Source organism: Lacerta agilis, chromosome 7 (genome assembly GCF_009819535.1).
Source record: "Lacerta agilis isolate rLacAgi1 chromosome 7, rLacAgi1.pri, whole genome shotgun sequence".
Taxonomy (NCBI): Eukaryota; Metazoa; Chordata; class Lepidosauria; order Squamata; family Lacertidae; genus Lacerta; species Lacerta agilis.
The window spans coordinates 70,125,187-70,140,806 of NC_046318.1; the positions used below are offsets into that span (position 1 = coordinate 70,125,187).

A 15,620-nucleotide genomic window follows, 5' to 3' on the forward strand; every position below is an offset into this window, starting at 1 on the left:
TACGAAACCTAGAGACTGAAACAGTGGCTTCAGCTCTAATAAGTTATATGTGTCGGCTAGGGTTTGCAGAACAGATCGTGACAGACCTTGGAGCCTCATTTACCTCTAAGCTTGTGCAGCGTTTATGGGAGAGGTGTGGGATAAAACATATCACCAGTAGTCCCTTTGAATTATTGTTTGGAAGAAAAATCAAGGGTCCCCTAGATTTATTAAGATTTAATTGGGAAGGACGGCCGGTTGGGGATTCTGAGAATGTAGTTGATTACCTATTTAAATTGCAAAACACTCTCAAACAATCACTAGAACTGGCAGGAGAACATTGCAAGGTTGCTCAACACAAACAGAAAGTTTGGTATGACAAAAAAGCACGTGAGAGATCTTTTGAGCCAGGACAGGATATTTTATTAATCAGACCAGTAAAAGGGGACAAGTTACAACTGACCTGGGAAGGTCCTTTTAAGATCATTTCAAAAATGAATTATATAAACGATATAATTCAGCACGGTGAAGGGAGGCGGGTCATGCATGTGAATAGGATAAACCCAATCAAGTCCCTAAACCATGAACCCAATCTAGACTACAGTAGTCACGTTGTTGAAAAAGCCTGTGATATTGGTAAAGGAGTGTCTACCTGCAATGTGACCAGTGACCTATCTGTGAGATCAGTTAGAACAACTAGTCAAATTTATGATAAACCATTCATCAGTTGGAAAGATAGAAAGAAAGACGTGCTAGAAGTTATAGCTGGCATGGGGTCCCATCGACTTTCTATGAAAGTGAAAGTGTTTCCTACACTAGAGATTGTGTGGTGGGAGGATGGGTACCCTACTGCTCATGCAACACAAATAAATGTCCAAAATGAATGTGGTTACACAGCATCAACAGGGCTACCCCGTCAAAGGCATACAAAAGTAGTCTTAAAATTGCTCGAAGTGGGAACTGATAAATCAATACAGACCAAAGATGAACTGACAACAAGGGAGATTGCTATGAGCAATAAGCAATCAGAGCTTTTTAGCCTACTTTCATTAAATGATCACGCTTGCCTAGAAAGCTTCAGCAAGCTGACTAAAAAAGAAGATATCCGCAAACTTCTGAAAATAGTTCCCAGTGCATTTAAAAGCCAGACAACCAGTTCTTATGCAGCTTATGATGACCTGGAGATGTGTGTACAAGTCTGCGAGCTTAAACATTTAACAGAGATCCTGAAGGAGGGAGAGGTTGAACTAAGAGAGCTTTTGACCCTGAGAAACAAGGACTCTACCCAGCTTGGGATCCACAATCGTTACAGACGCCTCGAGTGCAGAGATCGGAATGGGACTGTGTCATCTGGCCGGGGAAGACAGCTTACATCCCATCGCGTTTGGCAGAGAAAAGACTGGTGCCCCGAGAAAGATACTTCTTGCGACGGTTAAGGACGATAAGAAGCGTGAAAGGATCCTAAACATCATCGCAGACGCCTTATAATGAAGACCCAAAGACAAAGGTTAATGGACAGTTACGGTTTTTCTTGCAATAAAGACCTAATGCTGCATGAACTATTGTATATAATGTTCACAACTATATGTACTTTTACTGGAGATGTAATATTATGCTATAGTTAGGTAAAATAGGTAAGAGTTATAAAATGTATTGTTTATGTTAATGTTTAAAAATGTTGTTTGTATCAGAGGGATACTTTGGCTAGTAACTCCTCTGATACAAACCTAAAAAGGAGGGAGGTATGTGGAGGACTAGCCTCATGCCAGGTAGGGGTTAACTTCTCTGACAGTTAGAACCCTCAGGGGCGGGCTTAGCCTGGGTATAAAACACCCCTCCCAGTGGGCAGAGAGTTAGAGTTAGATTTGGAATTGAAGTATGGGCAGGAGGAGTTAAGTGCGGGGAGTTAGAGTTGGAGTTGAAGTGTGAGTCAAGAGATAGAGCTGGGAGTTTAGAGTCTTAGGTGGATGTTAGCAGAGAGGATAAAGAGATTGTGAAACGCGTTGTTATTGATATTTAGTTAATTATTAGAGGTATTAGGCCGGTAACATTTAGAGGTATTAGGCCGGTATAGGACAACTGTTATAAGCTTATTGAACAACCTTTTATTTATCAGCAACCACAAGCTTTGTACGCAATAAACATCTTTTTAGTTCACAATATCCTCGTCTGTGGTGAATGAAGTAAGCAGGATCCAGCTAGTAGTCTGAAGGGCTGCAGCTGGGGACTGTTTGTCGTTGGTGCAGCACTCATAGACCGTAAAACGTCCGGGGGTGGGCTGTACAGGGCGAAGGGCCCGCGACAGGCCGGTCCATCGCCCCTCAGACCTTGTGGTGGGCCGGACTATGTTTGGGGGGGGGGGAATGAATGAATTTCTATGCCCCACAAATAACCCAGAGATGCATTTGAAATAAAAGCACACATTCTACTCATGTAAAAAGACCAGGCAGGCCCCACAAATAACCCAGAGATGCATTTTAAATAAAAGGACAGATTCTACTCATGTAAAAACACGCTGATTCCTGGACCGTCCCCTGGTAGGATATATACTACCGCTCACATTCCAACCCCCCCCCCAAATAGGAGGGTTCACACTTCTTTGTTCTGCAAACTGATTCACTTTTTCCTCAAGGTTTTTGATGTAACATCCATGCACTATATTATTATATCACCACACCTGAATGATGATTTTACCACCCAATACATTTCTAGGCATTTCTTCCTGAAACATACCTAGCTGTGGCTGAGTAAATATCCAGAGGGTGAGGTTACCTCCCTACCCAATAATGCATGAGCTTGATCCACACAATGCAGATGCAGTACATCCACTTAGATGGGCTGTCTTAACATTTTAAGTTACAGGTGGGTAGCCGTGTTGGTCTGCCATAGTCGAAACAAAATAGAAAATTCTTTCCAGTAGCACCTTAGAGACCAACTGAGTTTGTTCTTGGTATGAGCTTTCGTGTGCATGCACACGAAAGCTCATACCAAGAACAAACTCAGTTGGTCTCTAAGGTGCTACTGGAAAGAATTTTCTATTTTGTTTTAACATTTTAAATGTTGCTTTCTGGTGAACTTTGATTACTCAGTCAGAAAGTGTATCTCCACTTGCACGCAAATTCAACCCAGTAGTTTTGAAGTTCTGTCTAAACTAGTTAAAAACATAACAGGATTTTCAAGTTTTGGCAATTCAATAGCACGGCTGCCCCCTTTTCTTTTTAAATTTGGGGGGGGGGTCATCCATCTAGCATTTGACACCAAATGTTTCCAATCAGTTTCTTTGACACTTTCCTGGTTCGGCGATTATTTTTGGGTGGTTGTTTTCCCCCGCAGGATGCAGTTTATACTTAGAAGTTAAGTTCTCCACATCCCCAAACACTGAATTGTGGAAACAGGTGCTCCTAACAAAGCCAAAGAAGTTCGGCAGTGCTTTGACCCAACATAGCTATGTGCATTAGTAAGACACAGCACCCGCTGAGTTTCCTTCAGTTAATTAGAGAACCCGTATGGCAAGGAATAGCCTTGACTATAAATACTTCCTGAAAGATCCCTAACAGAGTCAAAGGAAATGAGGGGAAAATGAAATGCAGCTAAGGGGAAACTATTTCAGATGTTCCTCCTTTCAACAGCTATGATTTTGAGGGTACTGAGGCCTGGGTTACATTGTGCGAGATCTTTCTGAGAAACCAAAAGCTGGAGCAGAAATAATATGCACAAAATTAGGGCATTCGTTAAAATACTTCTTAATTCTATTGCTTCCCAATGGAAAGTCATAAATAACTTTGAAGTGTTCATTGGGTGTACTCCTAGCTAAGTGTGCATAGGATTGAAGTCTCTTTCCTACTGATTTTGAAGTGTGAACTGCTTTCTTAAAATTTTCCCATTTGCAATCAATGGGATGTTAAAGGAGATGTATTTTCTGTTTACTGTATCCATATTACTTTATACAAGCCAGAGGCAGAGAATTTTTATTGTTTGTTTGTTTGCCTAAAGGGCACACATACCCTTTCTGGGCAACAGAAAGGTATGAGGGAGGGACCCAAGCCAAAAGTGGACATAGCAATGAATATATCATATTTTCCGGCGAATAAGACGACTGGGTGTATAAGACGACCCCCAACTTTTCCAGTTAAAATATAGAGTTTAAGATATAGTCGACCGCAGATTCTCCACCCGGCGTATAAGACAACCCCCGACTTTTGAGAAGATTTTCCTGGATTAAAAAGTAAGTCTTATACGCCAGAATATACAGTACGTTTTAACTTTGCCGAGTTTCTACACATATTTCTTTCTATTCTCAATCCAGGGAAGCAAGAGTTCAAGGACACATTCCACCCTGGCAAAAACATTCAGGGAAGATGTGAAGTAAGACTGGAGAAAGGCAGGGGCGTTCTTAGCCCCTTGGCTGCCCGGGGCGGCAAGCCAAGAGGCACCCCTGGGGGCGGGGCATCTCAACTTTGGGGTTTTCATCAGCTGAACGCCAAAATCATCACAATTATAACAAACAAAGGCTTGACATATCTCGCTTTGCATGTCACGAGTCTATTTCATATATTAAACTCCAGTAGCTAATGAAAACAATTGCTTACATAAATTGACTTTTCCACGATATTCTAATTTTTTGAGTTTCACCTGTACATTAGGGATCTGATTCAACTAAAGGGAATCATGCCCTTATCAAGACGTCTCTCTCTGTACTGTAGGTGTGCATTCTGACCCTGCTGTAAAGCTTGCAACATGAAAAAAATGTTTGTGGATGTAATTTGTTAAAGAATATGCACCACATAAACTAGGTAGCCTGTGGCTAGTCACTCCTATATCTACCAGTAGATCCCGCCTACCCTATGACAACCCCTGCTATAGAAAGGTCAGGAACCTATTCCTCTTGCCTTTCCCATGCTCCACTATCCTCCACATAGGGTTATCCTATGTCGTCACATAAGCTATCAATTCCGTTCAGTAGAAAAGGCTTCCTGGGGACACAATTTGCCTTAAAAAAGAAGAGAAGATACACACTGCCCAAGTTTACTCTGTGTAACTCGAATCCTACTTATATTTTATTTCTTATATTGAATTACAGCTAACATTATAAATCATGTAAAACACATCAAAATAAGTGACGTTTTTGATATGGCTGAGGACATCCTTTTCTTCAAATACTCCCCCCCCCAAAAAAACCATGTATCCTGCTGAATGGGAAGGAGACAAGTTTGCAACTCCATAGTTTCCTCCAGTACTTCTGTGTGCGGCAGAGGCATAGCGGGGGGGGGGGGGCGGCAGAAAAACAGCTACTCCAGAACCCAAAGATTAACAAGGACTTGCAAGGTATGCGTTTGCATAATGTACTGGTTTAAAAAATGAGCTAAGGAGTCCCCGATACAATCATTACCTGATGCAGGCAACCATTTCTCAGCCTCAACCCTTCTTCCCACATATGCAATATGGGAATAATAAAGCCAACCTACCTTACAGCTTCTTTGTATAACTGAGATGATTTATGTGGTACATAATGTTAGCCAAACTCAGAGTAGACCCACTGAAATCAATGAGTCCATTGATTTCAATTGGTCTACTCTGAGTACAACTCAGTTGGATATGCCCCTATATGTTAAAATGCTTTGAGCACTGAGAAAAAGCATGATATAAAATACTAAATATAATTAACCAGGCAACTTGCTTGATTTGAAATCAATTTTGCATGCTTGCCCAGAAAAAAAGAGTTCTCAAAGCAGTAAACAAGGTTGCTTCACTCAGTCGCTACTAAAACAGCAGCCAAAGCTTCCTCTACCACTCAAAGAACATTTTTGCATATCAATAGACTCATCCTGTATCAACAAACCTTTAAAAGATAAATTGCAGCCAGGCTAAAGAAGAAAGGGATAGAAATATCGACATTGTAGTACGCTGGAAGATATTTTTGTGCTTGGGTTTTCTAAAATGTAAAAACATCCTAGGGAAACAGTGGGAAAAATACTAACTAAAATGAATTAATTTTACCCAATATTCTATAACAACTTTCTGGTATATGTTCACTTTCTACACAGTTGAAAATTCTGAAAAAATCTCTACACTGGCATAGTGCCCAGTGCTTTTTTTCTGGAGGGACACAGGGGTACACATACCCCTAAACATTTTGTGAATCTTTGTACTTTTGTCCATTTACTGTATTTATTTTTCCCGATTTGAACTATAAAATGTTGATTTTCTGGGGTCAAAATGAGAGTACCCCTAAACATTTTTTTAAAGAAAAAAGCACTGATAATGCCTAACCATAGATGGTTCTCCTTTGACATGTTAAGTTATTGTTTTTGAATACCAGCGCCTTAGTTAAGGATTGATCACAAAGCAGGATTTGAAACCATGATTTCAGTTGAAATAAGAAAATATTTGCATGTTAAAGTCAATTAAGATAACTAATGCCATTCCCCACCCCCAGGTGTTATGCCATACCAAACAAATGCCTGTAACCCCCCTGCCTCATTTTTGTAGTCTAGGATATGAAGCAGAAACATGTTTCTGAACCTTATGGTTGGACACAACTTTGCACAAACCAGCATTTAAAAAACTGGCTCTAGACGTTGATCACCACACAAAAACAAACGCACAAGCCTGCTGCTTGAAGAATTCATTTACCCAAAGTACAGTACAGTAATAGCAGAATTCATGTCCCTGTGTATGCTGATGAATAGTAACATGAATAAATTGTGTGTATTTATCTACCTACCTGCATCTAGCTGCGGGGTTTTACTATGGCTGGAAAGGAAGAAGAGTAAGCCTTCCTAAACTCCCCGTCTGCTGAAATTCCTAACTAAAGATGAATGCCGTTCCAATGTGTCCATCCCTCCAAAACATTAGCCTCAGCTCTAGCAGTGAAAATGCCACAAGTCAATTGCACACTGGAGTATCTGCACATAAATGCACACAAATGCTCACTTAAATGCTTGACAACCCCATAGCCGGGAGATGCACTGCTCTGCAGAGAAGGCAGTGAAATCAAGGATCTGGTTCCTATTTTGACACTGATCTGCCTTTTTACTTTCTTTGGTGTAATAATAATAATAATAATAATAATAATAATATTTTATTTATACCCCAGCCACTCTGGGCGGCTTCCAACAAATTTTAAAATACAATGGTCTGTTAAACATTAAAAGCTTCCCTAAACAGGGCTGCCTTCAGATGTCTTCTAAAAGTCTGGTAGTTGTTTTTATAGCACCTGCTAAAATGTTCGTGTGTTTCTGCTTTGCCCATCTTTAGAATTATTTGATATCTAAAGGTAAAACAAAAAGCTATGTCTCTTATCCCTACACCCTGTCCACTAATTACATTACATTACCAACTTCATTATAAACAAACAAGCAAACAACATGCAAAAAGATAGATTTGTTTATTTGAAACTCCCCAAAGGTTTGCCCACACCCCAGAATAGCGAACAGCGGGCTTTTCTGCAAGGGAAAAGTTTTGCTCCTCAACATGCAATGTTCTTGTTCCTCTCATTCATACTTGTACTGAATTTATTTGAAATCTAATCTTGTAAAACTGAAGAGGTTTGCTAGCTGAATATATTTTATTTAAAGGCCTCCTGCTTCTTCCCAAGGCCAGCATAATACTTTTTGCAGCCTGACGCAGAGCTGCCACTGGCAACCTCCTGCAAGTCAAGGTACATACCGTATATACTTGCGCATAAGCCGACTTTTTCAGCCCATTTTTTGGGCTGAAAAAGTCGCCCTCGGCTTATGCGCAAGTGAGGCGGGCGGTGGGGAAGGAAAAGCAGAGAGAAAGAGCTTCTCTCCGCTTCCCTCCCCCCCACCCCACCAGGAAATGCGCAGGATGGAGATCTGAGACGCTCTTCTCCGATCCCCTCCTGTGCGTTTGCAGCTGTCTGCGAGGTGGTTGGGTAGGAAAAGCGGAGAGAAAGAGTTTCTCTCCGCTTCCCTCCCCCCTCCCCACCAGGAAATGCGCAGGATGGAGATCTGAGACGCTCTTCTCCGATCCCGTCCTGTGCGTTTGCAGCTGTCTGCGAGGTGGTTGGGTAGGAAAAGCGGGGAGAAAGAGTTTCTCTCCGCTTCCCTCCCCCCCACCCCACCAGGAAATGCGCAGGATGGAGATCTGAGACGGGTCTTCTCCCATCCCGCATGATCCCATCCCGTGCATTTGCAGCTGTCTGCGAGGTCCTAGCGCCTCCAGACACAAGCTGTAAGGGTAAAGATGCCTCTGCCTCCACTCACCAGCAGAAAGGCACAGAATGGAGGATCGGAGAAGCACTGCACAATGCTTCCCCCTCTGTCAGTTGGGGGGGGGGAGAGAAGTGGAGAGAAGCTCTTTCCTGCGAAAGGCACAGGACAGGATCAGAGAAGCTGGGGGCACTGGCTTGCCAAGGGTTAAAAAGGATTGAGTGGGATTCCTAGAGAGGTCAGGAAATACCAAGCCCACCTACAAAAGGAGGAGGGGGCCTTTGTCTCTCTCTTCTGCATGTGCTTCATCCCTGGCGCCTCCTGAATCCAGTGAGTCTCTGCTCATCTTGCAAAGGGTCCATTGGGGAGAAGAGGGGGGTCCCTGGGATGAAGGGGAGGGTGCAGGGAGGACCCCCAAGTCAAGGAACAGAGGCTCTTGCCCCCCTCCTCTCTGCAAAGCCCAGGAGGAGGCAAGGTCACAGGAGCTCTGCAACTCTTATCTTCCTTTGGATCCATTCACAGCTTGGCTGTTTGGGAAGGGAGGGTTCTTTGGGGAGGGAAGAAAAGGGCCTGAAAATAAACCCCCTCACACTCAGGAATCAGTCCCATTTATTGATAGAGGTTGTAGGGGGATGGAAATATTGGACATAAAATACACCAAAGAAATAAAAAGGAAAGCCTAACTGTTGGAAGAGGGGAGGGGGCAAATAAAAGAAAGCGCTTATTCCTGTGGTGCAGAGTCAAGCCTATGGAACTCCTTGCCCCTGTTTTTCTTTGAAATAAATATTCAAAAACATTTAATCTACTGATGTCTCAATTAATGTAATTTTATTTATTTTTATTTTTTGAAATTTACCAGTAGTTGCTGCATTTCCCACCCTCGGCTTATGCGCAAGTCAATAAGTTTTCCCAGTTTTTTGTGGTCAAATTAGGTGCCTCGGCTTATATTTGCGTCGGCTTATACTCGCGTATATACGGTAGTACCTATGGCTGGTCAAGTTATTTTGACACCAAAGGCCAAAAAAAAAAAAAAAATCCCCTTTCCTCCTTGCTCACTGGCAAAATATATTATTTTATACCACTCCAATCCATATCAAAATATGCATGAATGCTACAACCCTCTCCACAATATTGCAATATTAGTGAGTAGCAGGGCTGTCCCAAAACCTGAGTTGAACCACAAAATGACACCCCCTCCCCTGCAGGGAAGAACGGGTTTGTGAAGACGTACATCATGAACAAGGGGAGAATACACTGGTATCTCTGCCCCTGTAGATCATGCCCCCTGAGGTTGCCTCACCTTGCCTCATGGGTGGGCCGGCCCTGGTGAGTGGGAAGAATTAATAAAACATGCTGCATAATTGGCATAGCTCAGTTTATTCTGAATATTTTGATTTCAGATTGGAGGACTATCTGCTCTAACAATAGAACTCTTATTTTTGTTTTGTTTTTCTTTCGAGAGAAAATAGGTCAGCTATTCTCAGTTAGCTTTCTCAAATGCTTCTTTTTCTCTGTAGAAAGCTCTCCTTCGGTATGTTTCCCAAATAAACCAAAATGAAATATGTTGAGGCTGGACTTTGTGATGTGAGCATTCTCAACGGGCAAGCAAAGATCAGAACCACTCCATACTTCATTGGAGCAAACTGAACTACACTTTCAGTGCCAAATCACACTGAATAAGGTTTACTGGACTCATTCATTATGCAATCAGTTCTTGGTATCTCCAAGGTGGGATCATTTTGAGCCAGATCTGTAATGTCTACTTCCCGGCAATTCTACAGCAATGGGGGCAATGGGGGAAAGAATATCTGCATTTTTAACCTGTTAAAAAACTGTGGTACATGTAACTTTTTTTAAAAGAAAAGGCCCAAGGCTTTAACCTTTCATTCAGCTTATGGGTCATTGCTGAACTCAGTAGTGAGCATACCATGAAATAAGGACTTCATTAGATCCAAAAATGGTTAATATTAAGCCTGGCTATGTGACTTTATGAGTTATTAGAAACATAGGAAGTTGCCTTATTCAGACTTGGGCTATTAATCTATATAGTTCAGTGTTGTTTACATCGACTGACGATGGCTCGCCAGGGTTTCAGAAAGCGGTGTCCTCAGCTTCACGTGGAGACATGGGGGATTGGACTGAAACCTTATGAAAGCATAAGGTTCCCTGGCACCCCTGAACCACTGCCCTTCTTCCAATATAACACTAACAGGAAGGCAATGTTATAAAACACATTAAATTTATAGAAGCCAGCCCACAGCTTCTTATGGACACACACACACACACACACACACACACACATATATATAGGCCTGTAATAGGTATGGGTTTGTTTCTGAAGATTCAACAAAGATGCTTATGCAGTACTGAGTACAAAAGTTTCACCTCCTCAATTCCTAGTTTCCAACACAACCAAACAAGCGCCAAATGTTATATTTAATTACACCATGTGTTGTACTTTTAATAAAATAAAATAAAATAAAATCCCAGACCTACTTTTTATTATTATTTGATTCAGGTTTCACATTTTCAGCTATTTGATCCAGTGACGGTTTGCTTAACTGTGTACTGTCAAACCACCTTAAAATTTAGAAGGTGATTAGATGCTTTACTGCAACAGATGTGCAGCCTTCTGGGGTTCTGTGCTTTTTCTTTTCCAAATGTAACATCACCTTGCAAAATCAGCAGGAATGATTAACTCAGTGCAACCAAATTTAATGGCGAAGGCAAACAAAGATCACTTACTACTGCAACTAGCATGTATAGCTTTGTACAAATGCTCTTAAAAACGATTCCTTTACAATCTACTCATGTAAGTCTGAATTGCTTCAAGTGCCAACATCAGTAATGTGTGCTTGATTGCAGAGAATCAGCTCGGAATAAACGAACCATAAATATGCACAGACAAAAATAAAAATAGAATTTCCTACCCGTAGGAGGGACTGGGATTCATCCTTCGCCTTGTTATCACCAGATCCAGGATATGGCTGAGGGAGTGGTCCAGCTTTCTCTCCGCTTCCTTGGGGCACCCCTTGCAGGAACCCCTTGGTCTCGACAGGCAAGCCATAAACAGGCCGTGCAAGATGGGCAGCTTCTACGTTTGGACTATCCCTTAAGGGCTTTGGCTGCTCTTGGCCCACAGACACTGTGGTCAGAAGGCCCAAGCTTGTTTGGGTAAAGGAAGGGCTCCCCCTCAAAATGTCCACTCCTCTCCAAGGTGCACCACGATGATCATCACTGGACCCATCAGGCCAACATTTCTCCTTCAGTACTTCCTTCTCGTCCAGCTTTTCCCTCTTCACTATACTTTCAGAGACGGGCTCTCCCAGTTTGGGGTCTGCACTGATCAGGCTATAGACCTTCAGGTCAATTTTGGCCTCTTCCTTGAGAGCAGCAGCCACCCCATGGCTATCTTCCCCATTGGCTGTGGTGATGTCCACCTCTTGGCAGTGCACAGTGTTGAAGTGCTCCAGTAGGGTTTGAGTATCAACAGCTGTAAAGCTGCACTGACGACATTTGTAACAGTTATGGACTCTCCTGATAAAAGGGAGAAATAAAAGCAAAATTAATATTGCATAACCTACATACATTTATTTCCAGAAAGACGCCAAAAATGCATAGAAACAAATATTTCCTGTTCCAGTAGCTTTTAACCATTCCAGCACTAGGTTCCAGCTTTAATCCCAACATGCCAAATCGTATCTATTTATCTTCATTATATCTTTCATTATATATCTACCATTGTTCTGTTCTAGGTCTGTTCTTCACTTATTTCTCTTTTCTATCTCCTTCCCTAATCCTATGCAGGCACTACTGGTCCCAAAGTGACAAAATGCAAGACCGAGAAAGGGGGCCCTGCCCCCAATGTCACATGTTGCTTTTCAGATGTCTCCCCATACACTGCAAACATCTGTAGTGAGTGACCTTTAAGTGTACATATGTGAATTACAATCTGAGTGATCTGGAAGCACGATTGACCAGGGTTCCTATTCTCATGGAAGTCTTCATGTGCGAAGTCCCACTCCCCACAGATATTTGCACTGTACACAAAGGCACTGGGATAGGATCCAGCAATGTGAGGGCCAAGGCTAAAGTCTTGATGATGATGATGATGATGATGACGACAACAATAACAATAATAAAGTGTGAATTAAATTTTCATTGATAAACAGGAAAAATTACAACAGGTAATACAAGCTTTGAAAAGAAACAATCTGTATGTAGAACGTACTGTAGAATAAAAAAAATCAACACTTAATTTAAAACTGCTGCAAATTGAGTAGTCTTTGCTACTCCCTGTGTTAGTCTTGTGGCATCTTAAAGACTAGCCTACATTTATTTTGGGGGAAAAACTTTAATGGACTAAAGTACAAAAGCTTAGACCAGAGGTAGTCAACATCGCCCCCTCCAAATATTGCTAGTCTACAGGTACAATCCCCGTCTGCCTCAATATGTATGGCCAATGGTCAGGATTCATGGGAAGCTGGGAACCAAAAACATACAGAGGGTACCATATAAGCTACCCTGGTTTATGACAGAAGTTTGTTTTAGTCTTTAAGGTGCCACAAAACTGTTGTAGCCACATGCTAGCATAGCTACCCCTCTACAGATTATATTATTTCAGTCCATCTCTGCCACTTCCCGAAATCTCAATACCACGGTTCTTTTTTTTTTTAGATGAAGAGTTAAAAATGCAGCATATGAAGAACCTAATATCTCAACATTTAGTGGTATAGATTTATAATAATTTGTGGTCAGAACATACTAATTGAGAGAGACATCAGAAGGCAATGCAGTGACAGCAGAAGCCACATCGGGCAGAGGCTTGCAGGGTATAATTCATGGGTAGGCAAACTAAGGCCCGGATCCAGCCCAATCGCCTTCTAAATCCAGCCCACAGACGGTCCGGGAATCAGCATGTTTTTACACGAGTAGAATGTGTCCTTTTATTTAAAATGCATCTCTGGGTTATTTGTGGGGCCTGCCTGGTGTTTTTACATGAGTATAATGTGTTCTTTTATTTGAAATGCATCTCTGGGTTATTTGTGGGGCATAGGAATTCATTCATTTTCCCCCCTTCAAAATATAGTCCAGCCCCCCACAAGGGTTCTGGGACAGTGGACCGGTCCCCTGCTGAAAAAGTTTGCTGACCCCATAGTCTCTAATTTATAAACCTAGCATCCCAATGTCCCCTGCAAACTCATTTCCTACTCACTCCCAGCGATACACACACTCCTATCTCCATGCTCTATGTACAGTTTTAGATTGGTACGAAATTAATTGCTACGGGTGTGCTCTACCTCCATTGTCACAGAGAACATGTGCACCATATTCTACCTTCACTGTCTGAGACAGTATGATTCTAAATAAAATTTCCTGGGAATCACAAATGGTGAAAACGCTGCTGTTCTCAGGCTTCCCATGGGCACCTGGTTGGCCAGTGTGAGAGCAGGGCAGGACTAGATGAGTCTCTGGATTGATCCAGCAGACATTTCTTAGGTTCTTAAGTTACCTGTTCTGCCCCTGACACCCGTTATGGGCTTTTGTTGTTATTTGCTTGTTTCTTTGCTGGTTAATTGAATGTGTTTGAAGTCTTATCGGAGCAGTTATAAAAAAGGTGTTCACATCAGCAATGGAAATAATAAGTCAGCTATGGAAACCAAAAATAGTTCTATTTTTTTTAACACAAATGGCTGTTAGAACTCATGAGAATTGTGCAAAATTATAGACACTCCCTTGTTTTATTACCATATGTGTGCATAGGCAAAAACTGGACGCATGTCATGAAAACTGGAAACCAATGATTATTTTTGTTGGGGGGGTTTTCCCCCACAGGAATACAGTCAAACTCAGTTCCTGAACACTTCTGTTATCGTACGTTTCGACTTCCGAACGCCAAAAACCCGGACGTAAATGCTCCAGTTTTTTAATGTTTTTCCGAACCCAAACATCCGACGCGGCTTCCGCTCAAGTGCAAGAAGCCACGCCTTGGTTGTCGAATGCTTCAGAAGTTGAAAGGTCTTCCAGAACAGATTACGTTCGGCAACCGAGGTTTGACTGTAATACTTCAAAATAATTGTATTTATCGTCAAAACAAAATAAAAAATTATTTCCAGTAGCACCTTAGAGACCAACTAAGTTTGTTCTTGGTATTGCAGACCAACACGGCTACCCACCTGTAACTGTCTTTATCGTGATTCAATTTATTTTGCAACTACAGGGTTTGGATTTAATGATAAAATTGCAAACATATTGTGAACCTGTGATATACACGTAATATGCTGCATGGAGTTTCACTTAAATTGTCCAATTGTCTTTGATAACTTTGCCCCCTTCAACAATATACAGTTCATTAAAAACAAATCAGAGCACAGGGAGCCATTGGAACTAAAACCGATTAATTCAAATGCAATTGCTTTTTTGCAGGAAACAAATATTTGTTCTTTTATGGAAATTATCAAGGTTTTTATTTAAGAAACTTGTCTTTTTAAAAACAAGAGACCAGATTATGTGGTAGAGAATTACACAGTGCTGTGAAATGTGGGTCAGGGGCGGGGGTTGAGAGAAACTTGGATCAATCATAAAACTTCAACTAGGAAAGCAGGGGAATTACCTAATATGCAATCTCCAGTACAGGCAATATAAGTGTCTTATATACCTTAGAATAACACACATGCCTATTTTCATTCAAGCAAACCATGCAAAGTACTGTATTACTGAACTATGTAAAACATATGTTCCCACATTGGAACAATATGTTGCCAATTTCCTGTGTATGCCATAGTAACAGAACACGTTTTATGAGCTAACATGATACTGTTTTATTAGCATTACAGTAGCACACAGACTTCCCAGTCAGGATCAGGACCCCGGAGTGAGAGGATTTGTAATAAAATGGATTTACTTCCCACCCCCCTAAAAAAAGGCAAAACATGCACAAGTCTGCAACTGAATCCTTATTCCAAAAATGCACATGCAGAAACACATCTCATGTATTGGAGTTCAACAATACTAAGGGATGTATACCCCATACAACAATGTTCCTATGCAAGGATCACATCTAGATAAGGAAATAAATATTGTTGCTAAACAAGCACATAAATTCACAACGCATACAATTTTGCCACAAATACAGTGCAGTTTCAGCAGCTTTCCCAAACTGCGTACTTAAAATGGCAAAATACATACGAATGTGTGTACATATGTGCTTTCTCCCATACATAACCCCCCCCCCCAAAGCACCATGTTTTTGTGTAGGAAAAATATAAAGCAAACCCAGCCAGATTAAGTGGACTGGGAGAGTAGAGGAAATGAGCCCTGGACTATGTTATACAGGACCAAACACTTGTAAGAAATGTGTTATTGCTATAGCAACACTAGTTGCTGGAAAAATGAATGAGGAAATCTAGTCCAACTAAAGCCAGTGGCTAGGCTCCTACTGTCTTCATTAAGAACTGCATTTAGCTC

General features: G+C 41.6%; 1 protein-coding gene across 5 annotated transcripts in view; it reads right to left on the reverse strand.

Moving 5' to 3' along the window:
- The window catches only part of TRPS1 (transcriptional repressor GATA binding 1), a 239,207-nt gene that overhangs the window by 135,598 nt on the left and 87,989 nt on the right, over nucleotides 1–15,620 (reverse strand). For all 5 annotated transcript variants that reach the window (XM_033155773.1, XM_033155772.1, XM_033155774.1 and 2 more), the window contains one exon: nucleotides 11,084–11,690. In XM_033155773.1, the coding sequence (XP_033011664.1) occupies nucleotides 11,084–11,690 (607 nt within the window). The remainder of the gene's footprint in view (nucleotides 1–11,083; nucleotides 11,691–15,620) is intronic.